Here is a 22,640-nt window from a genome sequence, read left to right as displayed (position 1 = left end):
TTGATCAGTGAGTGTTGATCAGTGAGTGTTGATCAGTGAGAGTTAATCTGTGAGTGTTGATCAGTGAGCGGTGATCATGTGTGAACCCACCAGGGGTCGGATCAAGCATCTGGACGTGGTGACGCTGCTCCGCAGAATCCAGCCGCCGCTCGGCTTCGGGAAGCTCTGTCCTCACAGGGTGGCCTGCAAGGTAACACACACACACGCACGCACACACACACACGCACGCACACACACACACACACACACACACACACACACACACACACACACACACACACACACACACACAGACACACACACACACAGAGACACACACAAACAGACACACACACACACACACACACACACAGACACACACACACACACACACGTGTGCAGACATACATAACTACGCGCACACACACACACAGAAGTACACACACGTGCAGACATACATACACACACACACGTGCAAGCAGACATACATACGCACACAAAAACAGACATACCAACGCTGACACACACGCACACACACATATGTACACATATTTATGCATTCACACACATACACCAGGTACACATATTTACACACACACACACAAACAGACACCCACACACACACACTTTCCATAACAATGAGCAGTTCCAAGTCGGTTCAGACCATCATAAGCAACAATACTTGTTACATTTATACATCACTCGTCACTATGACAACCAGGCCCCTGAATAAAGGGCAGGGTAGCAGGAATGTCACACTTGGATTGAGACCTGTCCTGTTCTGTGTGTGTGTGTGTGTGTGCATGCGCGCGTGTGTGTGCGCGCACGCGCGTGTGTGTGTGTGTGTGTGTGTGCGTGTGTGTGTGTGTCCTGCAGCGCCTGGTGTCTATGAACATGCCTCTGAACAGCGACGGCACGGTGATGTTCAACGCCACGCTGTTCGCCCTGGTCAGGACCGCCCTGAGGATCAAGACTGACGGTAAACACACACCCAACACACACACACAAACACACACACACACAACAAACACACACATACACCCACAATATCACGTAACATTATTCGCATACAACACAATCTGTTTGACACAAAAAATGACGTTCTGATTTGATGATTTATTTGTATTTCGTGTGTGACCGCGTGTGTATATTTGTGTTTGCACGTGTGTGTGTCTTTGTGCGTACGTGTGTGTCTTTGTGCGCACGTGTGTATGTTTGTGTGTGTCTGTGTTTTTTGTGTGTGTGTGTGTGTGTGTGCATGTATTTGTGTGTGGGTGTGTGCAGGTAACCTGGAACAGGCGAATGAGGAGCTGAGGGCGATTGTGAAAAAGATCTGGAAGAGAACAAGTATGAAGCTTTTGGACCAGGTGGTGCCCCCTGCTGGAGGTAGGGTGTCCCTGCAACGTCCTCTACTATAAAGTAGTGTGTGTTTGGCCTTGTGTGAGTCCAGGGAAATGCCCATTAAGCTTGACTCATTTCTGATGCAAAATAACACCAACGCAGTCACCGCAAATAAAAATCACTGGAAAGTCAGGACGTTGGTCCGGGATTTGCCTTCTCCAAATCGGTCCAATGAGGTAAACGGTCCGACTTCTGCAGGGAGTTTCAGCGGAAAAAGAGTTGATGTACCACACATCGATTTTCCACATCCATAAGAAGCAGTACTTAGCCGAGAGTGACAGTTCGCCTTTAAGGTCATATTTAAGACTGCAAACACGGGTCAATAAGGAGCGGGTGGAGGGGCTTTCTCAGTGATTAACCTCCCAATCTGGAGAGTTGGGTCACATGTAAATAAGGTGAGTGGAGACGGATGCCGTTGAAAAACAAGACTTTAACAAAAAGTGTTAAAGAGAGACTTGAAGCCTCTTGTGACGCTGTGTTATGACTCTTCTAAAGGCGGGTATATGCTGGCCGTGTCCCCTGAGGTGTGACCGCCAACTTCTTCTAACTACCCGGACGTGTGTGCGTTGCTAGCCAGCTTGTCCAACCAGTTTGGGATGATATCTATCCGACAACGACCACCGATTCCGCCTCGGTTTTAATTTCCATGCAAACAGCCATGCAGGAGGCATAATTGAAGCCTAAAGGTAATGTGTTTCATGATATCTCTTTGTGGTTTCCTTGTCTCTCTGTCCAGACGATGAGGTGACGGTGGGGAAGTTTTACGCCACCTTCCTGATCCAGGAGTATTTCCGCAAGTTCAAGAAGAGGAAGGAGCAGGGACTGGTGGCGAAGGTGCCCCCCAAGACCGCCCTCTCTCTGCAGGTGGGCAGAGAGAGAGAGAGAGAGAGAGAGAGAGAGAGAGAGAGAGAGAGAGAGAGAGAGAGAGAGAGAGAGAGAGAGAGAGACAAAAGTATGCATCCATAATGTAGTTATCAGAGGAGATGATCAGGGGTGAAGTGTAAAGTGTGTGTGTGTGCGTGTGTGTGTGTCTGCATCATTGCACCATTGCGGGAATGTGTTTCTTATCTGCTTGTGGATGTATAACTAACTGCGTCCGTGTATGTGTGTCTGTGTGTGTGTGCGTGCGCCCTCCCGTGCCAGGCGGGCCTGCGAACCCTCCACGACATGGGCCCCGAGATCCGGAGGGCCATCTCCGGGGACCTGACGGTGGAGGAGGAGCCCGACAAGGGCCCGAAGGAGCCGGGGTCGGCCGCCTCGGAGGACGACATCTTCAGGGTAAAGGTTGGATGCACCCTCCCCCCAGAGAGAGAGAGACCAGCCCCAGACACCTCCCCCCAGAGAGAGAGAGAGACCAGCCCCAGACACCTCCCCCCAGAGAGAGAGAGACCAGCCCCAGACACCTCCCCCCAGAGAGAGAGAGAGACCACCCCCAGACACCTCTCCCCAGACAGAGAGAGACCAGCCCCAGATACCTCCCCCCAGAGAGAGAGAGACCAGCCCCAGACACCTCCCCCCAGAGAGAGAGACCACCCCCAGACACCTCCCCCCAGAGAGAGAGACCAGCCCCAGATACCTCCCCCCAGAGAGAGAGAGACCAGCCCCAGACACCTCCCCCCAGAGAGAGAGAGACCAGCCCCAGACACCTCCCCCCAGAGAGAGAGAGACCAGCCCCAGACACCTCCCCCCAGAGAGAGAGAGACCACCCCCAGACACCTCTCCCCAGAGAGAGACCAGCCCCAGACACCTCCCCCCAGAGAGAGAGAGAGACCAGCCCCAGACACCTCCACCCAGAGAGAAAAAACGTCTGCCTTTCCCATGAGATAAACCAAATGTTGCTTGTGTTTGGATCATTTTAATTGCTAATTGTTCCCCCAATTAACATTACTGATCCACCTCCTCCTCCTCCACCTCCTCCTCCCCCTCCTCCTCCTCCTCCTCCACCCCCTCCTCCTCCTCCGCCTCCTCCTCCCCCTACACTTCCTCCTCTTCCTCCTCCTCCTCCTCCCCCTACACTTCCTCTTCCTCCTCCTCCTCCTCCTCCTCCTCCTCCTCCTCCTCCTCCTCCTCCGCAGCGGTCGGGCGGCCTGTTCGGTAACCACGTCAACTACTACGGCCAGAGCGACGGCCGCGCCTCCTTCCCGCCCTCCTTCGCCACCCAGCGGCCGCTGCACATCAGCCAGAAGGGCTCGCCGTGCGAGGCCGAGAGCCCCTCCCACGAGAAGCTCATGGACTCCACCACCTTCACGCCCTCCTCCTACTCGTCGTCGGGCTCCAACGCCAACATCAACAACGCCAACAACACGGGCATGGGCGGCGTGGCGGTGGCGGCGGCCGGCCCGTCGGCGGGCGACCCGGACCGGGTGGCCGGCGAGCAGGCCCTCACCCCCATACTGCTGCCCCGATCGTCCTGGTGCTTCCCCCCCAAGAGGTGAGCGCGCCGGGAAGGGGGTCTGTTGCTAGTTGGGGGGCTAATTGGTGCGTCGTCGCCGTACTCCTGTAGAGTGAAGGCCCCAGTTGTGGTTCCACGTCGACGCAACGCGGCGACCACGCAGACGCTTCGACGCACTCGGGTTTTAGTGAGCGGACCAATCACAGGGGAATCACGCAAGGGGGGTCCGCAAGGACGCAATGGGTCCGTGAACCCCCTTGCGTTGCGTCAACGTGGAACCATAATCAGGTCTTTTGTTTTTGTTTTGTGGGGATTTCCTTTAATTGCAAGAGGACGTGTTAGATGATTGGGGTTTTGTTGGGTTCCTGAAATAGACGGATCGAAATGTTTATTGATCCGAAACCTTTTTCCTAAACAAATGCCCTCGTAGGAAGCCCTACACTTCCTCTAAATCGTGTCAACCCTTAGAAATGATAAGATAACTAAAATCACACCTTAGTAATGTCGCTGTAGAGTGAGCAGAAGTCCTTGTCTTTGCTTTGATTCTTTGATTGTGAACATTGTGATCGATTAAGTTTAGCGTATTTTCACAAAACAAGTAAATGGATCCTCTATCCAACTATTCATTTTTTTCTGTTTCTACTTATTTATTTTTTGTTATGGTGGCGAGCAGGACGTGTTTTTATGACAACCTCATGCGGTATGTTGCCTGGACACAAAGTGTGTGTGTGTGTGTGTGTGTGTGTGTGTGTGTGTGTGTGTGCGCGCGTGCGTGATAGCCTATAAACATAGAAATGTGTATTGAGTTATCCTACTCACAAGATACACCCCTACCCGAGGTTTTAAAGGTGTATTATTGTGATATGATGTTGAACAACATCCCTGTAGGACTTTAACCATAACACTTGCTGTTCATGGGGCTGCTTTAGTTTGCTACGGCTAACGCTGATATTTGTAAGCCGAACTGGTAAAACGTAGCACGTAGCACTTAGCATGTAGCACATGCTGTCAATGGCTGCTCCGCCGTTAGCCTCCGCTCTGCTGCTGTAGAGCATGCTCTGTAACAACATGAATGCTTTGGAATTTTATTCACCTGGGAAACAGGGAATAGTGTCAAAACTTCATAACCGCCCCTGAAAGCTCATTTTATACTCGCACTTTGCCGCATCTTGCCGTGTTTGAGAGAGAACTACTTTGTTACTGCTATTTGATCTTCCTTCACGCTGCACTCGTTGTTGCTTTTATTTGCTAGTGTTTACAAGGATATTAATCAATTCCTCATCAACATTCCTAATCCAATATCATATGAAGAATTTTTGAATTTTGCGATGCCTGTTTTTCTCAAGGACTTTTCAGAGTTGTATTCATGGAAGGTTGAGGAAAGTGATTGCTAAAATTTTTCGAAATATAGAATCTAGTGAAGGTTCCAGGGGTTAAGTGTGTCTTTCCCGAAGGCCTCTGGAGTATGAAACAGCCTTGACGAGAGGAGTCGATATTTGTCCTTAAATTACACAACTGGAGACGCTGGTAGACTTAGGCTCAGAGATAAGCTGACAAACTTTTTTGAGGAATCTGCATTACTCTTATTTATTAATTAATACTTACTTATTAGTTTAAATAAGTTAAATATTGGCTGTATCCCTCTTCCAATGTCTTTGGCTGTTGGAGATATCTGCTCCCTGGTCAACTGTTTTCTTATACTCAACAAAGCATCACTGTTAAGGCTTTGCACCAGCAACCCCTATGCTTTTAACCGGAAGCTTTTATCATCCTCAGCCTCTTTTCTCTGCTGTTATTATACTCCACTGTTATTCTTCACTCTACTGTGATGCTTCTCTCTACTGTTATCCTTCTCTACTGTAATCCTTCTCTCTACTGTTATCCTTCTCTCTACTGTGATTCTTCTCTCTACTGTGATGCTTCTCTCTACTGTTATCCTTCTCTACTGTTATTCTTCACTCTACTGTGATGCTTCTCTCTGCTGTTATCCTTCTCTACTGTTATTCTTCACTCTACTGTTATCCTTCACTCTACTGTTATCCTTCACTCTACTGTGATGCTTCTCTCTACTGTTATCCTTCTCTACTGTTATTCTTCACTCTACTGTTATTCTTCTCTCTACTGTTATCCTTCTCTCTACTGTTAATCTTCTCCACTGTTCCTTCCTCCGAGCCATCCATTTTGCCGATATGACCACATTATTCACCCGCTAATTATTCCCTTCCGTCTGTCTCTGCCCGTGTCCGTCTGTCTGCACGTCTGTCCGTATGTCTCCCCCCCGTGTTCCGTCTGTTGCGCTCCCGTACAAACGCCTTCCGTCCGTCCGTCTGTCTGTCTGTTCGTCGCGCGACTGTCCTCTGTCGTACGTCTGTCTGTCTGTCCGTCGCATGTCTGACCTCTGTCATACGTCTGTCTGTCTGTCTGTCCGTCGCGCGTCTGTTTCTTTGTCCGTCCGTCTGTCTGTTCGTCACGCGTCTGTTTCTCTGTCCGTCTGTCCGTCTGTCCGTCGCGGGTCGGTCCTCTGTCGTCTGTCGTCTGTCTGTCTGTCGCGCGTCTGTCCTCTGTCGTACGTCTGTCTGTCTGTCTGTCCGTCGCGCGTCTGTTCCTCTGTCCGTCCGTCCGTCCGTCTGTCTGTCTGTCTGTCTGCCTGTCTGTCTGCCTGCCTGCTGCCTCGTCGGTGACGTCCTTGTTGTGCGGCGGTCCTCAGGTCGGACTCCAGCGACAGCCGGCTGCCAATCATCCAGCGGGGAGGGGGCTCCACCGAGGAGACGTACGACGAGAGCTACGGCGACGACCCCGATTACCATGACGACGGCCACTCGCGCTCCTGTGACATGTACGGCCTCGCACGCCCCACTCTCGCTCTCTCTCAGCGTTCGCATTGATGAACAAAAGACAGGTCGCTGGCGAACAACGTGTTTGTGTGGTCAACGTGTGTGTGTGTGTGTGTGTGTGTGTGTGTGTGTGTGTGTGTGTGTGTGTTAGGTTGGTGTACCACGATGATAAGTGCAAGCAGTTGTCGTCCATGGAGGGGAGCGAGGAGGTGCTAGAGAGGAGAGGAGGAGGAGGAGGAGGAGGAGGAGGAGGGGGGGTGTGTCTGTCTCCAAGGAGAGCCTTCCTCTGTCCAACTACCCTGGGTGAGGACACACACACACACACACACACACACACACACACACACACACACACACACACACACACACACACACACACACACACACACACACACACACACACACACACACGTATGTTGCTATGAATATTTAGTCAAATCCAAACTCTATCAGTGGTGGTTCCAACCGAGCAACCTGATTGGTCAACAAGACCTTTAGACCATGATCAAACGAGCCAATGACTGCACACCTAGCCTTGTTTAAATTGAAAATGCCTTTACCAATCTTTATAGTATTTGATTCCACCAATAAAAACCGCACTACCAGATAAAAAATGCACGAGATATTCACGGACGTACCAGTGAACGCCCTCCATGGATAGAAAAAACATTTCAGTGAGTATCTTTGTTGCAACAAGATTGAGCAAGCAATGCGTTTTGGGGATTATATCTGTGGTATTTACTCACCTTGGGGAATCCCAGGATCCCTTGAAGGCATTAGCCCAGGCTGGCTTGACAACAGGGCCTTAAGCGCTTCTCTGTCACTGGGTGATTACTGATGTCTTCCTACCTGTGGCTCTACTGAAGGACGAAGGTCGTCCTTCCATCTGGAATGTCTGAGGAGACAGCCCAGGACAGACGTGTCCCAGAAGACAGCCCTGCCTCTGCACCTGGTCCATCACCAGGTACACACACACACACACACGCACGCACGCACGCACGCACGCACACACACACACACACACACACACAAATGCATACATGCAGACACACGCATAGACGCAGGCACGCACACACACACACACACGTATACGCACACACATGCAAACACATCTATGTACATGTCATGCACATAGATGCTCAAGAAGCAAACACGCTCCTATCATGCACACACACACACACACACACACTCCAGACATCATGCTGCGAATACACAGGCACAAAGCAGACCCTCGCGCACGTAGGCACACACCCGAACGCGGACATCATGCACATAGACGCTCGCAGAGCAATCCCGCACTAACACATGCGAACACACTCCAGACATCATGCACATACACAGGCACGAAGCACACACACAAAAACTGTTGATTGTGGTGGTGTGTGGTTGCTTATGGAAAAGCGGCGTAACATGTTCTGTCCCCCCCCCCCCTCCCGGGTCCAGGCGTTGGCGGTGGCGGGGTTGAGTCCCCTCCTCAGACGGAGTCACTCCCCCACGCTCTTCAGTCGACTCTGCTCCACGCCGCCCGCCAGCCCAACAGGTGAGCGCTCCCGACTGAACGTGAGCCGTTCAGTCGTTCAAGATTCAAAGGTTTTTGTTCGTCACATACCTATACAGGATATGCAGTGAAGTGTTTGTGCGACATACTCTGTCTTCTATTTATTTTTTCTACTCTATATACTGTATTTTCTGTGCTTAAAAAAAAATAGAATACAATAAAAATAGAATACACTATAACTTTTAACAGAAGTAAAGAATATCATAAATATATGTAAAATCAAAACTGGAAAATTTAAACTGGATAAACTGGGAATAGTGCAAAATGTATTCCGTCGGGCAGCAGTCAGACTAACACGCCTTAACGTGTTGTTCTGTTTGTCTCCAGCCCACGGCGGACACGCCTCGTACCAGCAGGTGCCCTCCCTGAAGCTAGAGGGCGCCACCTCCCACGAGAAGCTCAACAGCAGCCTCCCGTCGGTCAACTGTGGGCCTTGGTGAGCCCCCAGGAAGGCTAGCATACGGGCGGAAAGTACATTGGGCGAGGTCACGAGATCAACATGAAGGGATTGACAGATTTTGTAACTTCTCCCCAGATGATGGCCATGTAAACATTGTGTTTGATTGGTCTGAAGTTTGAGGCGGGCGGGATTTATGTGGTTTTATTTTCGCAATTTGAATTCGGATTTTCTGTCTCCATGGTCTTAACTAATGGAAGGTTCAGTGATCAAACTGAAACCACATTGGGTATAAAACAAGTTGTCTGCAAAGATCTTCTTCGGTCTCGGATGGGCGAATTAGATGTCCCTCTGTTGAAGAATGCTTCCCGTTTTACCCTGCAACATACACTTCTTCATGTTCTGTAAATACATACATCTCATCTTATGTACATTTTTATCTATATTTTTTAAGCAAAAGCACTACAATTAGTGCCTCACTTTCACTCATTCATTCACAGATTCATTCACAGCTGGTCTGGAGCAGTTAGGGTTAGAGACTTGCTCAGGGACGCTAAGGCCCCGTCCACACAAAGCTGATTTTTGGGTGAAACCGCGCAAGTCTTGTGCGTTTCGGCCGACCGTCCAGACGGAGCCGGCGGATCCGGTGCCCGAAACCGCACATTTCTGAAACCACCCTCGGAGGTGGTTCCAAATCTATCGGACCTATGCGGTTTCGTGTTAGGATTCGTGTGGACGGCCTGTGTACTAACTGTACATTAAAAAGTATTTCTGCTCAATTTAAAAGGTTGAATATCCTCGTGGCTGAATGTTTGTATACAGCGCGCAGGCTTGATGCGCTCCACTTTTTTCTGTGGAGAACCAGCGCCTTGAATATTCACTACAGCGTTCCTACAGCTCGATGCGGTTTCGCAATGACTCCGTCTTTACGGAGATATTCCTGAACCGCACAAAACCAAACCGGATCGTTTTCGCCCGTTTCGGCTCCGTGTGGACGGGGCCTAAGACCAGCCAGGGATTGAACTAGCAACCCGACCTGCTCCACCTCCTTAGCTTCTGCCCCCCGTCTTATACATGTCCACATTAACACGTGCTCGGATTTTGATGTCGTCACAGGTACAGCGACAGCAACGGGAACACCCGGGTGGGCTCGACCAATCAGAGAGCGTCGCGGCCGGTGTCACTCACGGTGCCCTCGCTACTCAACCAGGACGCGACCTCGCTGACCCACGGCAGCGCGGGCAGCCTGGTGGAGGCGGTGAGCGACGCAACGTGACACTTTGTACACGATAACCCGAGCCAACCCAGAGAGAGCCTCCGAAGGAGCTGTTTTTGTGGTCAGGTGAAAGGGAATTTTTCATGGAGACATGGATACTCACTGCAGTATTCAAAGCTGACTTTCTCTTCCTTCCTTCTGAAATACATTTTTTCTCCCGCTATTTCAGCATTACTCATTGCGCGGCTCGCAAGCCACATGCGGCTCGCCAAGCCTCTATTTGCGGCTCGCATGGCGGTAAAAATATACAGTGATATGATCATGCAGTGAATACAGATATTTAAAAAAACAATACAAACAATTATTTAAAAAATAAATCAACAGCGGCATTAAAAGGTGGAAATATAGCCTTGTCTAGAAAATATTTTTAAACTTGCTCGGCTCTACGCTGACAGCGGGGTTGCCAGATTGGCGGTTTTCCTACATAACAAGAGAGAATGTGCTCTTTGGATGGACTTATTCTTATTAACTTATTCTTCAATAGCTTCCATGTTATGTGACCCAGTGTCTCCACATTATTCCAGAAAATAGCACACAGTCACACAAGTCTTAATTTTCCTCTCAAAGTGCACCAGATTGATGCATTCCAGGTTTAAAGGTACCAAATTTTCTTCCGGGGCAGCATGCCCCCGGACCCCGCTAAGGACCGGGTTCCCTCCACAGTTTCACAAAATTCTGTGGGAAACACTGCTTCAGGGAGGACGTATTATTAAGCAGGCATACTTATTTATGACTGGATTTATAGCTTTTGATACTTTGCGGTAAAAATGGCTCTCCTGTTGACGTCGTCCTGTCAGTGCGGCTCTCCTGAAAAAAATAGTGAATACCACTGCTCTACTTCTTTGTTTGTTTCTTTGTTTCTTCACCTCCGTCTGTTGCTCTCCTCTTTCTTTTACTTCCTTGACCCTCCCATGCCTCTCCTCCACCCCCACCACCTCCTCATCCTCTCCCTCTACCTCCTCCCTCCCCAGGTGCTGATCTCGGAGGGCCTTGGCCGCTTCGCCCAGGACCCGGCCTTCATCGAGGTCACCAAGGCGGAGCTGGCGGACGCCTGCGACATGACCTTCGAGGAGATGGAGCACGCCGCCGACAACATCCTCAACGGAAACCCCGCCCCCGGCCGCGCCCCGCCCGGCGCCGCCAACGGCAACCTGCTGCCGTACCACGCGGCCCCGCCCCCCGGCCACGCGGAGCCCCGGGGAGGGGCAGCCCACGGACCCTCCTCGGCGGAGGAGCGGGAGGTGCTGCTGGGGGGAGGAAGGGAAGAGGAGGAGGAGGAGGAGGAGGAGGAGGAGGAGAGCCGAGGAGGAGGAGGAGGAGGAGGAGGAGGAGGAGGGGCGAGGCACCGGAGGAACAGCGAACTCCTGGACGACGAGGATATGGAGTGCGTGACGAGTTTGTAGAACGGGGAGCGCCAGGAGGATCCGTTTGTTTCGGGGCGGCTCGTCGCCATGACGACGGCGGCGGCGACGGAGGCGGGGGGCTGGGGGGGTACTGGCGGTGGTCCACGCTGGGCGTAGCGGCGGCGGCGGTGGCAGCGGCCGGTTCTCTCCGATCCCTACTCGTCCTGTCCACACACACACACACACACACACACACACACACACGTGTACACACACACGTACACACACACACACAGACACACACACATACACACCGGTTTGTCTGCCTCTCTGCCAGGTTTATCTTCTACGACGACGGCGGCGGTGAAGGACGCACATTTTAACATGCGGCCCGACAACGTTTCGACTTCGTTTTGTGTTCCTGTGTTTGTCTCTGAGGGCGTCTCTTGCGTAGTGCAATATACCACACTATACTATACTGTACGTATGTGTGTATGCGTCTGCGCACGATACCTGGTCGTTTTGTGCGTGCGTGCGTGCGCTCGTGTGTCTGTGTGTGTGTGAGCGCGTGTGCGTTTGTTTGTGCGCGCGCGTGTGTGTGTGTGTTCATCACACGTGTCTGAGTGTGTCTCTAAGTGCCTCACAGTTCTATTAAAAATCCTCAAGTTGTGAAGGAAATGAATAAAAACCTGCAGGAAAGACGAGCAAAAAGACGAACGCGACGACAACAGTTGGTGCAAAACGAGCATCAGCCAAAGGGCGGTCTGTTTGTCACCGTCGACGCTTCGGTCTGCATTTTCCTACGCTTTGGTTTGAAGCTCTCTCATCGTCCACTGTGTGTGTGTGTGTGTGTGTTTGTGTCGGGGTGGGGGGATCACACCACCTGGCAGACAGGGGACAGAGGGGGGGGGGTGGGGGGGTTCTCATGGACAGAGGACCACCGTTGAGCTTTCAGCAGTTCAAATGTCTCTCTCACACACACACTCACCCACCCACCCACCCACCCACACACACACACACACACACACACACACATCCCGAGCACAGAGGTCGGCTGCGCTGTATAGAGAAACAAACAGGACCCTTTCGGGAGCTCCTCCTCCTCCCGTCCTCCTCCTCTTCCAACGCTGGGAACGCTGGGAGCGCCGCTCTGCCACAGGCCGACCAATCGGAGCGCAGGCGCAGGGGAGTGCTGCTTTAGTCGCCAGCAGCTGATTGGCTGCTGAGCGCGAAGGTAACTCTGAGGCTTGCTGACCGACGCGGAGCCGGTGAGCGACTGAGGCGAGCCGTCGCCCCCCCCCCCCCCCCCCCCGGTCTGCGCCCGCCCGCCGCAGAGCCACGCCCACAGGGGGCGGAGCCTGCTTGAGCAGAGACGGCCAGCCCACTGTCTGCCTCATATCTTTGCTCCCTTGCTGCGTCTCCTCCCTCCTTCCCCCCTTTGTCACTCCGGGGGGGTCTTTCGTTTTATTTGTGTTGAACAGAAGGCCGAGGATCCAAGTGCGACAGACGTAAAGCGGAAAAAGACTTGACATGTCTGTCAATCAAACTCACTTCCTCCTTCTAGCCGGGAATCCGATCGGATAGCGACACACACTCTCTGCAGACCACGCCCACTAAGTATTAAATGGTTCTGTCCTGTGCAAGACTGGCTAGCCACGGCTGTTTTTCTTTTCTATTCATGATGTTATGGGTTTAATTTATCCTAGATTTGTTTGCACAATTGCTGGTCGTTACAATGTATTTTTGCTTGGTTTAATTTAGGAGAATTCTAATAAGTTTTAAGTATTGAAACCTGTGCAAACGGGACAAAGTATTTGCGTGCGTGTGTGTATATGATATGTGTGTGTGCGAGTGGGCGTGCTTGTGTGTCTGCGTTTCAGTACAGAATGTGTGTGAGATAATGTGTGTAACTAAAAGGGGGTATCTCTCTCTATCGGTATGCACCTTTGACAGATTGTATCTATTTATTTATTTATTTTCCCAGAAGAGAAAAAAAGTATATGTGTGTGTGTGTGTGTGTGCGCGTGTGTGTGAGAGACTGCGCGATTAATTGTATGTAAGTACGTGTGCGCGAAAACTTGGTGAATATTGTACTCTACAGAGCAGATTTTAAGCCTAGACAGTAAAGTTAAGGTAGCATTATAAGTATGGTGTTGTATGTGTGGTTGTGTGAGTGTGTGTGACTACACACTTGAACACTGGGTCAGGACAGGCATGCTTCCAAAGCTTTTGGTATATTTAGCGCCATGGGGATCTGTTATTTTGGTTTGTTCTTATTTGGTCGTTTTTTTCTTTTCTTTTTTTATTTATATTCTTTTAGCTTTCTAGCCAGGCTGGTGAGTCAAGATCTGCCAACACCTCAGAAACAAAGTATTGAGTTTTGTTTGTTTTGAAAGTAGAGTTGGATGTGCCGGGTTAGAGGGTTTAAAGCTTTATGATGCATGGTTAACGCTGGAGGAAATGCACACATCTACGTACACCACAATGGACATGTTTTGCGTGTGCTGCCGAAACAACGTGATTTCTATTTTGCTTCAAATATATGGGGGGCCTTTAAAGTTCTAACACATGCTTTTACCCACTTTCACCACGTTAGGAGCATCAAGAATTAACGATCAGTAGACATGACACACGTGTTCCAGTTGGGGCTAGGACGTCCACATCATTTAATATAAGGAGACTGTAGCCATCAGGATTTCCAGAAGATAAGTAGTTTCACACAGCCCTTGAGATAGGCCTATATACAGAGTTTACGCATCAACCAGATGTGACCAAGTTAAAAAACCACAAACCACATTGAAAGTATGATTGTGTCTGAGTGTGGAACATGAGAATCTTCTTTATTATGGATTAACGGATTATGAAGGACCTTTGCATCACTGGAGGTAGACGTTATACTGTACAGGCTCCCCGAGAATAAATCCACTGGACAATACATAACCATGTTTTTACCAACATAATATCAGGATCAAGAATCTACAGCATAAAAAGAGTAAAGATATATCCTATTTACTGTGACTAATCAGGTTTTCTTCTAACTACACCACACATGGTTCCTTGTTCCCCTAGCGGCCATCTTTGTTCCATCTTGGCTCTAAACGCTAGCCGGGTGAGAGAAGTGAATGCGGAATTTCGCATTCAGCTCCAACACACCTAGGAACCAAGATGGCTGCTATTCGGAAGTAGTCCAAAAATCTACGAGAATATGAATAACACATGACAACACTTATTTATTTTAGTTTATTTTTAATTTGTTTGCTTTAATACAGTATTCTATATTATTATTATTACGGTTGTTTTTATTATTATCCTTACTATTTTCTTTTGGCAGGGATGGGAATGAACGCACACACTGCCATATTGAACGTTCTGTGACGTGACAGACATTTGATAAAATTATGCAATTATCTCGGACAATTCTAGTCATTCAGTTACTCTGCCTAACAGTTGTACTGCAAGGGTAAACGTCTTGGTTGTTAAATAAACACATTCACATTGCAAATGCGTTTATTTATATGGATTTTTATTTCAAACCAATTTCATCTTGTCATCACGTTAACATTTCTCATGTTGTGCCATCTCAAGATGCTAGCATGTGGCTAGTGCTAGGCTACACATTCTTTTCAGTTTCTATTTCTTACCAAAAAACAAGCAGCTGGACGTTTTTTTACCAACAGTTTCTCTTAGTTTTAAGGTCAAATACGACTCCAAAGTATAATCAAATTGAGCCATTTGTTTTCATAGCGTGTCAATTCAATGTTCTCTAAGTGCAGAGCTACACGACTGATCACTGATCAGCCATTTTGAGGAAGAACGTTTGGTTGCCATGTTTTGTTGCCACACGCTGCACATTATCCCATTTATTCCTGCTAACTGAGTTGAGTCGTCTTTGTTTCAAACTACTTATGCATATATTTTGGAGCAAATGACTAAAATGATAGTCAGTAGTCACACTTATTTCTTGCCAGTAAAAAACTTGATGGATGAACGCAATGCCATGGAAGAGAGTAAATAGAGAAAACCTTAATTAGAAAGTTAACTTTATCCCTTATTAAATGAATATAAATTATACATTTAAAGATAGATGTTGAAGTGTGACCCAGGCTGCTACATTAAAGCAACAAACATAAAAAAATATAAGTACTGCTTGACTTGCATTCACCAATGCCGCACGGAAACAGTGGGAAATAACATTGTATCACCGTAGTTAAACATTGATGTAGTAGGCCCTACATTAAGTGTCTGGGATAGACATCGGTTTTTAAAGGAAAAATGTTAAGATGTTCATGTCAAGATATAACAAATTTGAAAGTGACAATGTGTAAGATAGTGTAAATGGATGGTGGTTATTCTATGACAGATCCCATTTGGAAGTGTTATTTGTTGCGCACCCACATTCCATAAGCTACACATAACCACATCTAGCTTTGAAGCTTAGAAACAGGTCTCATTGTCGTTTTGGACTGGCTCTGAGCAGTGCAGGGTAGGCTTATAGGTGTTATAGGTTTTAATGGAATATAGCTTGTAAATTCAGACCTCACAAAGCAGTTTGGAGAGAATAGGAGCATTGGAATGTTAGTGTTAGTGGGAAGTAGTGTTTTTTCATTGTTTAGTAATTAATCATAAATAAAGAATTGTCATTGTGGGGAGACGTTTTGTTTGAAATTGCCACGGTGATTCTCATGCGAGACAAGGCAAAACAAGTTTTCTTTAACCACGGTTATGGTATATTTGCGTGGATTTAGGATTTTACAGTATTTTAACTCTCTTGAGTTCTTTCAATATGGCGGAGTATCACCAACATAACTCCCATGATGCATTCTGTTGTACAAGCCCTCTACAGAGAAGAAGGGCTGGGGGATATGAAGTAGCTCAAGTCTGTCTACATCACACAAGATATGCAATAAGTGTCACTGTATACCAGGTTTTTAGAAGTTATTTAATGATGAGTCGTCACAAAGAATGATAACATGTCGACATGTTATGGATTAGTTTATTGATTGATTGATATTTATATTTTCCCTGTTATATTTTAAAGCTGTTGCTATTTTCATCACCCCACTTTGTTTTGATTGAATTGTGTTTTTGTGCATGCGTTTGTGCAGTAGCGATGGCCTGTAGTCAAACAATTACATGAGATCCATGAGGCCCAATAAAATGGCAGTTCCTATTTAATTTGACTCACAACATTGATGGCTGGAGCTTTTCCTGTCTAGGTGTCAATGATGTTGTTGAGTTAACTAACTATTATCCAGTAAAACGTGTATTATTTAACGGGTTTTATCCAGCTGTTAATAAATGTAATTTTTGGGGATAGAGTATATTTTTTTGTGTAGAGGGACAACTCTATATGCTAAGCTGTTCATGTATTTCCCCAGACTCTAATTTTGCATATCTTGTGTTTATGGTTATATCAAAGTTTGTTCAGTGAAATGACTCTGAACCCTTTTGTATCAATTATCTGTCATGTTCCCCAACTGACTGCTGATTAACGAGAAGGCAACCAAAAAATGAAGACTTCCATAGTAGTGTGAGCAGGAAGAAACAGAGAAAAAACAACAATTAAGAATCTCTCCCACACAGCCATGCACATCCACATATGTTCAGGAATCCTCAAGTGTTAACTTACTTTGGGTTTTTTCTTTTGAATTGTTGTCTAGAAAACGAGGCTGTTTCACTGTAAAGAACATTAGGTTAAGTTAAAGTTTGTTTTCGACAGAGTTCCCTAATTCTTTCATTCATTGGTTATGTGTCAGACCTTTAAGGGTGTTTTTGAGATGGCTAATGAGGCTGTTTTACTGCATGAATCTTCCTTCCAGGAATATAAGGCATTGGTCAGATGTGTGAAAAATAGGATATATGTTGAGCCCACCACTAGCAAATGATTGTTATTTTGATATAGCTTATAGAGAGGAATAGCCTAGTAGAAAATATCAAATTAACCCCAATATATATGTGATTGAAAGATATCTAGAGGAGATTTAAGGAGGAACGTTTCAACATTTTGAGGCCGATCTACTTGAAAAGACCTTGAATAGATTGAAAAACCTTGTCTTCATTTCATTTGAAACCATAACTGCTGAAATGTACTGAATATAAATTAAATTACATTTTACTGGTAGTATTTAAGCCCTTTAGGCCTACAGAGAGCATACGGAATTAGATCATGTTCATATATGACACAGAAACAACAGAAACAGCATAAAAATAACATGCTGGCTCTTAGGAAAATGAATGGCGGCACTCACAAGTGAGTAAGATGGAAAGTAAAATGGTCAGATCAAAACATAATTACACGTTTCCTTTATCACAAGATTCTGTCAACAAGTATCACCCAAAAGATATGGGGGGGGGGGGGTGTATGTGTGAGTGTTCAATGTGGCGGTATAAAAATGTACCTCCAGATACATTTATGAGTATAATCAAGATGGGAATCCAAACTGACTCAAGAGCTGGCAGTACGTCGGCAGTTGAGTACAGGGACTTTCACCTCCTTTTCTTCTAGGAACCTGGCCCTAAGCAGTGACACATTACCTTAGGGTGGCTGACCTTGTCCACAACGTCCACATTCACAAACCATCTGCTGCCGCTGCCTGTCTAAATGTTACCTCCCGTAGAACGTGCGCGTCTGATAAAAAAGAGGATCGATATTAATGAATGAACGGTGTGTGTGCTTGCGTGTGTGTGTGTGTGTGTGTGTGTGTGTGTGTGTGTGTGTGTGTGAGTGCGTGTGTGTGTGTGTGTGTGCGTGCGTGCGTGTGTTCGGGAGTAAGAGAAGCAGGATGAATGGCTGAATGTATGATGAATGTATAAACCAACCTTGGTGGTGGTGGTGGTGGTTCATAACACAGGTAGCTGGGCTGGGCTGATGTGGAGACGTTTCAGCCGAAAAACAGGGAGCTGTGGTCATAGCTACGTCTCCGGACGACTAGAGCATAGCGCTAGAAGTGGTGGGCTCCATGTTGTCTTTATTAACGGCTAAAATACTCCAGATTTTAATCATACATTAAAGAGGTCTAGAGAGAGAGAAGGAATGGCACTGAAACTCTACTGTTCATTCGTCAGGAAATGCATCGTGAGCCTGTTTCCAACTCAGACGGTTACAATCACTTGTAAGGTCTGGTTCGGCTTTGTGTGTTCCATCCGCATGAATCAGTCGTCTCCATATTGACTCTAGTTAAGTAAACATGCAACATGTTAGCAGGAGAGATATTTTCTTTGTCAGAGAATAATTTGGTTTTTTTTAGAGAGATATGTTCATAATATTCACAGAGAGACCAACAAAATATTTGTTGTTATATTAGTAGAGGCGCTACTGTTAAATATAGTACTTAATGACCACCTTTTATGGTTAAAAAACAAGACAAACTAAAGAGTGTTATTGTGCTTATGGTAGCTTTGAAGGCAGGTGGCCATCTTGTAAGTTATTTTATTTAAGTGAATTGTCCCTCAGCCATTTGAGGGATTCTATTTCTATCGTTTTGGAGGGATTTTGTTTTGATTAATTCGGGAGGATTATATTGTGATTCCTTTGGAGGTGTCTTGGGGTTGCTAAGCGACACTATTCCAAACTCTGGAAACTTCAGTGACAACATGACCTATCCCTCTTCCTTTATCTTCTTGGAAAACACTTTCTTGTTCTGTTAATTTATTCATTTCATTTTTTAGATTCTAGAAAGGGAAATAATACAAATTGAATAAATCTGAATATTAATCAATCACCTTTTCTACTCGTATTTTCAATAAAAAGTTAAATGAAAAACCAAACAAAAAGTTGATTTGTAAATAGTCGATGTACAGTTTGTATCTGTAACTCGTCAGTCTGTCATTGGTGACAGAGTCTGTCTTGCTTATAACGCACGCTACCAGTAAATAAAAAAGGAAAAAGTATATTTAGACTGTATGGTCAATTGAAAGCAAATTTTAAATTAATCTCTGATGTATATTCCTGTAACATTGCATTTTTATCTGAGGAATGATGTTATTAAAACATTGCAAATAAATTACATTTCCTACAGCTGGGTTCTTTTTTTATGCTCTCCTTCTTAATAATTTGGTCAAATTGACAATTCAGTATGGTTTTTAGTCCTGCTTTGGCCTATCTGCAAACTGCAGCCTCACTGCTAGACACCAGTCCTTACATTTAATCAGTAACTATGTTCTCACTGGTCTCTCACTAGCTGTATTTCAAACCATGCACATTTTTTAACATCTGAATAAGAAATTTGGCTACAAAACAATGTAGACCAATGTAAAAGTTGAGGCTAACCATGACTGTCATAAAGAGACCCATATCTCTGGTACAAATACTGATATTTTCTCTCTGATTGGCCGGCCAGCTCAAACAGTTCACACCGTGTGAAGTTATTTTTTCGTTCTGGCAAGTAGCCATGTACTTCAGGTCGAAGCAAGACACCTCTGCTTCGCGCTGTTGGGGATTATTTTCCCAATAATGACTGGCGTTCTTTTCATTATCCTTTACTTAACATCAGTATTACTCTGTATGTGTAAGGAAAAATAGCTTTACTTGTAATTAAAATATTATGCTGCTGTATTTTCAGAGACCCCACAGATGTTTGAGTTTGCTGCTTTCATGGGAGCCAAACCTCTATCTGCCCCCCTCCCCCCAAACTGGATCTACCATTGTTCTTACGTCACGGATCATTAAAATCTGTCCAGTAAATTTGAATCATTGATGTCTGCTTGGAATTGCACCTCGTCAACATTTAATTTGATATTTGTAAATCTGTTTGACTCGTCAAAATGTAATTTCTAAACTGGAAAATATGTTTTTAACGCGTCCAAATAATTTGAAACATCTTACTGTGCTTCCAATGCACGGCTGACTTCTGTTGATGTTGTCGCACAAAAGAACTTGCCTCTACCTCGACCTTTAAGCAGATGGACTCGCCCTCAGGGGATTGTCATGTCGAAAAGAAGAAGTGAACACTTCCTCTTTTGTATTTGGAAGAAGTGCTCACTTTAAACTTTGAACTAAGGTATGGCATCATGAATTCCACATAAGGCAAAAAAGTAATATAATGGTAAACTTGCTATTCATTACCGTGTCATCTTAACTCCCTATGAATATGAACGTATGCATTAAAATGTTTGATACGTTATCAATGCCTGGGATGTAAACGGTAAAAGTAAATAATTTATTGGGCGCTTTTTGTTTAACTGATTTCTCAATGCAAAACAGGTGTGCAGCCTCACCCACAACTTCTTCAGTCATCAGCCACACACATTCCACAGCCACTCATTCATAAACACATCCATAGACACATCTACGCACCGACAGCAGCCAACTCTTGGGAGGTGTGTTTCAGGTGTCATGGTCAGGATCAACTCGACATTGATCAGGGAGGAGACACCTCTCGGTCACTAACTCATAGCGAGCCCTTAACAGGATATCCACAGAAGAGCTGTTAGTCGGAATAAGGGGTTTAGCTAGGATAGGCGATCTATGAGCACAGAGTCAATTCGACGTATTAATTGTTGTTTTTTCAATTCAACTGTACACAGGAGACAAAGGTGAGTGAAACCTCTCCATTTTGGTGTGGTGTGTGGTGTTTGGTATGTGAAAAATACTACTTGTAGTAACTCATGTTAAAAGTGTTTCATTTTAAAATAAGGCCACTAGTTACTGTGACATTCAACACATTATTTTCAAGCATTTTGTGACAGATTTTTCATAAACTGACAGATGAGTAATTACTACTTGATAGGTCATCATATAACATGTATGTGCTTAGCGTTGCTACAAGTAGTGACGTTACTACATTTCTCTGTAGCGTTTGGTATAATTTGCATTGCATTGCATTGTTTATTAATCTCTATGGAAGCATATATGTGGCAAAAGTAAAATGGCAATGCAATTTGCAATTCAATAAGTCAGTACATTATGCAATTGACAATTCATCATGCAATTTAATAATATAATTTGAAAATACGTTATTCAAAGTGTTTTATTATGCAAAGTGACAATGAAATCCTTAATTCAATTTGAAAAAATTATAACAATAAAAATAGAATAAAATGTTGTCACATTCTTGGAGTGCCTTTATTCAAATGAAAATGCTATAGCGCCCCCATGATTGCAATGCACTTCGCCACCCTCCGTGTGTTTCAACATTCAAATTACATTTCAATCCGCAAAAAGGTTTGCAAAACCTTTTGCAAAGGGCATTGCAAAGGATTTTGGAAAAGATTTTGCAAAGCGTATCAGCTAATTGCATTCGGGCAAGAACTACGTCACTTCCTTGTCAGTCCAACCAGTAAAGGCCGGTTTATACTCCTCCGTAAAGTGCTGTACGTAGACACGGAGAGCCCTCTCCCTCTCCGTAGCTTACGTGCGCATCCAATATTTGTTAACTATCCGTCGACACACCGGGACGGACGGAGACGGCAAGGGCTCTAGCAAAATCATTTACGGAATCACTTTGCACCTTATTTACTTGGGGTCATCCCTATGTTCCCCTGGTCCTATGTTCTCCGGGTGCAAAGGGTTCGGGTCAGGTTTAGGGTTAGGGTCAGGGCAGTGGCGGTGGGTCAATAGAGGGCGCTACGGCGCCGCCCCTCCGTGAAATATTCACTCTAATATATCTGCCAACTATGAATCAACTATTATAAATACGAAATGAATCAACACAATTATATAGCGTAGGGTGACCATATTTTGATTTCCAAAAAAGAGGACACTCAGCCCGGCCACGAGATGGCCTACTTAATGATACTCGCAGTTTACTCAAAGATTCCCTATAATTTTAATATATTTAAAGTTTATATGTATGGATAGAATATTTTGTTATATTACAAAATAATATCTCTCAAAGACAGAAATTCAGATAGGCTTCATAGAGGTAAGTGAACTTTCTTTATTATGCCTCAATTGTAAAAAAAAAAAATATATATATATATAAATGTAAAATAAATGTAAAATCTCTGGAATAAAATAATGATAGAAATAATGTCTCTTCTGTGTTAGAAAAATCAACTAGTAAAATAATAGCTCTCTTTCAAGTCTTAGTGGACAAATAAATAAATAAATAATATGAAATAATGTTCTAAATGATACCTCTTCTGTATTAGAAAATCCAACTTTAACAATATATTTCTCACTAAATGTTCAGTGTAATGTAAAATAATAAAAAGTACCCTCACAAGATATTACTTCAACAAACAAAAAACAAAATCTTTAGTTATCTTCTTCATCCTCCTTGTCTACCCATCCATATTTTCAGTAGAGCTGATCTTTCCCAGCAGTTTTCGGTTGCTCAACATGTAAGCATGAAAGTCTTTGCAAGAATATTCCTTAAAATTGTATTTCACAAATATAATCCCTTTCAGTGATGCAACAGAGAGCTGGTTCCTCTTCTTTGTCCACTGGCTCTGCATCAGTGAGAAAACCCTCTCAACATTTGCATTGTGAGAGGGAAGTGCAAAGACAAACTGTGTAAT

General features: G+C 45.5%; 1 protein-coding gene across 1 annotated transcript in view; it reads left to right on the top strand.

Moving 5' to 3' along the window:
- Nucleotides 1-22,640, top strand: part of LOC307089612 (voltage-dependent L-type calcium channel subunit alpha-1C-like) — a gene marked incomplete at both ends in the record, with an annotated part of 101,161 nt that overhangs the window by 65,987 nt on the left and 12,534 nt on the right. The window contains 12 exons of the mRNA XM_079755967.1: nt 94-190; nt 856-958; nt 1,264-1,365; nt 2,117-2,244; nt 2,524-2,658; nt 3,456-3,811; nt 6,480-6,608; nt 7,480-7,570; nt 8,050-8,146; nt 8,492-8,600; nt 9,678-9,819; nt 10,809-11,078. Coding sequence (XP_079612093.1) covers nt 94-190; nt 856-958; nt 1,264-1,365; nt 2,117-2,244; nt 2,524-2,658; nt 3,456-3,811; nt 6,480-6,608; nt 7,480-7,570; nt 8,050-8,146; nt 8,492-8,600; nt 9,678-9,819; nt 10,809-11,078 — 1,759 coding nt within the window. The remainder of the gene's footprint in view (nt 1-93; nt 191-855; nt 959-1,263; nt 1,366-2,116; nt 2,245-2,523; nt 2,659-3,455; nt 3,812-6,479; nt 6,609-7,479; nt 7,571-8,049; nt 8,147-8,491; nt 8,601-9,677; nt 9,820-10,808; nt 11,079-22,640) is intronic.

Source organism: Pollachius pollachius (assembly GCF_949987615.1).
Source record: "Pollachius pollachius genome assembly, chromosome: 18".
In the NCBI taxonomy this organism is placed as follows: Eukaryota; Metazoa; Chordata; class Actinopteri; order Gadiformes; family Gadidae; genus Pollachius; species Pollachius pollachius.
The sequence above is the reverse complement of the archived record's forward strand: the minus strand, read 5'-3'. Positions and strand labels throughout refer to the sequence as shown.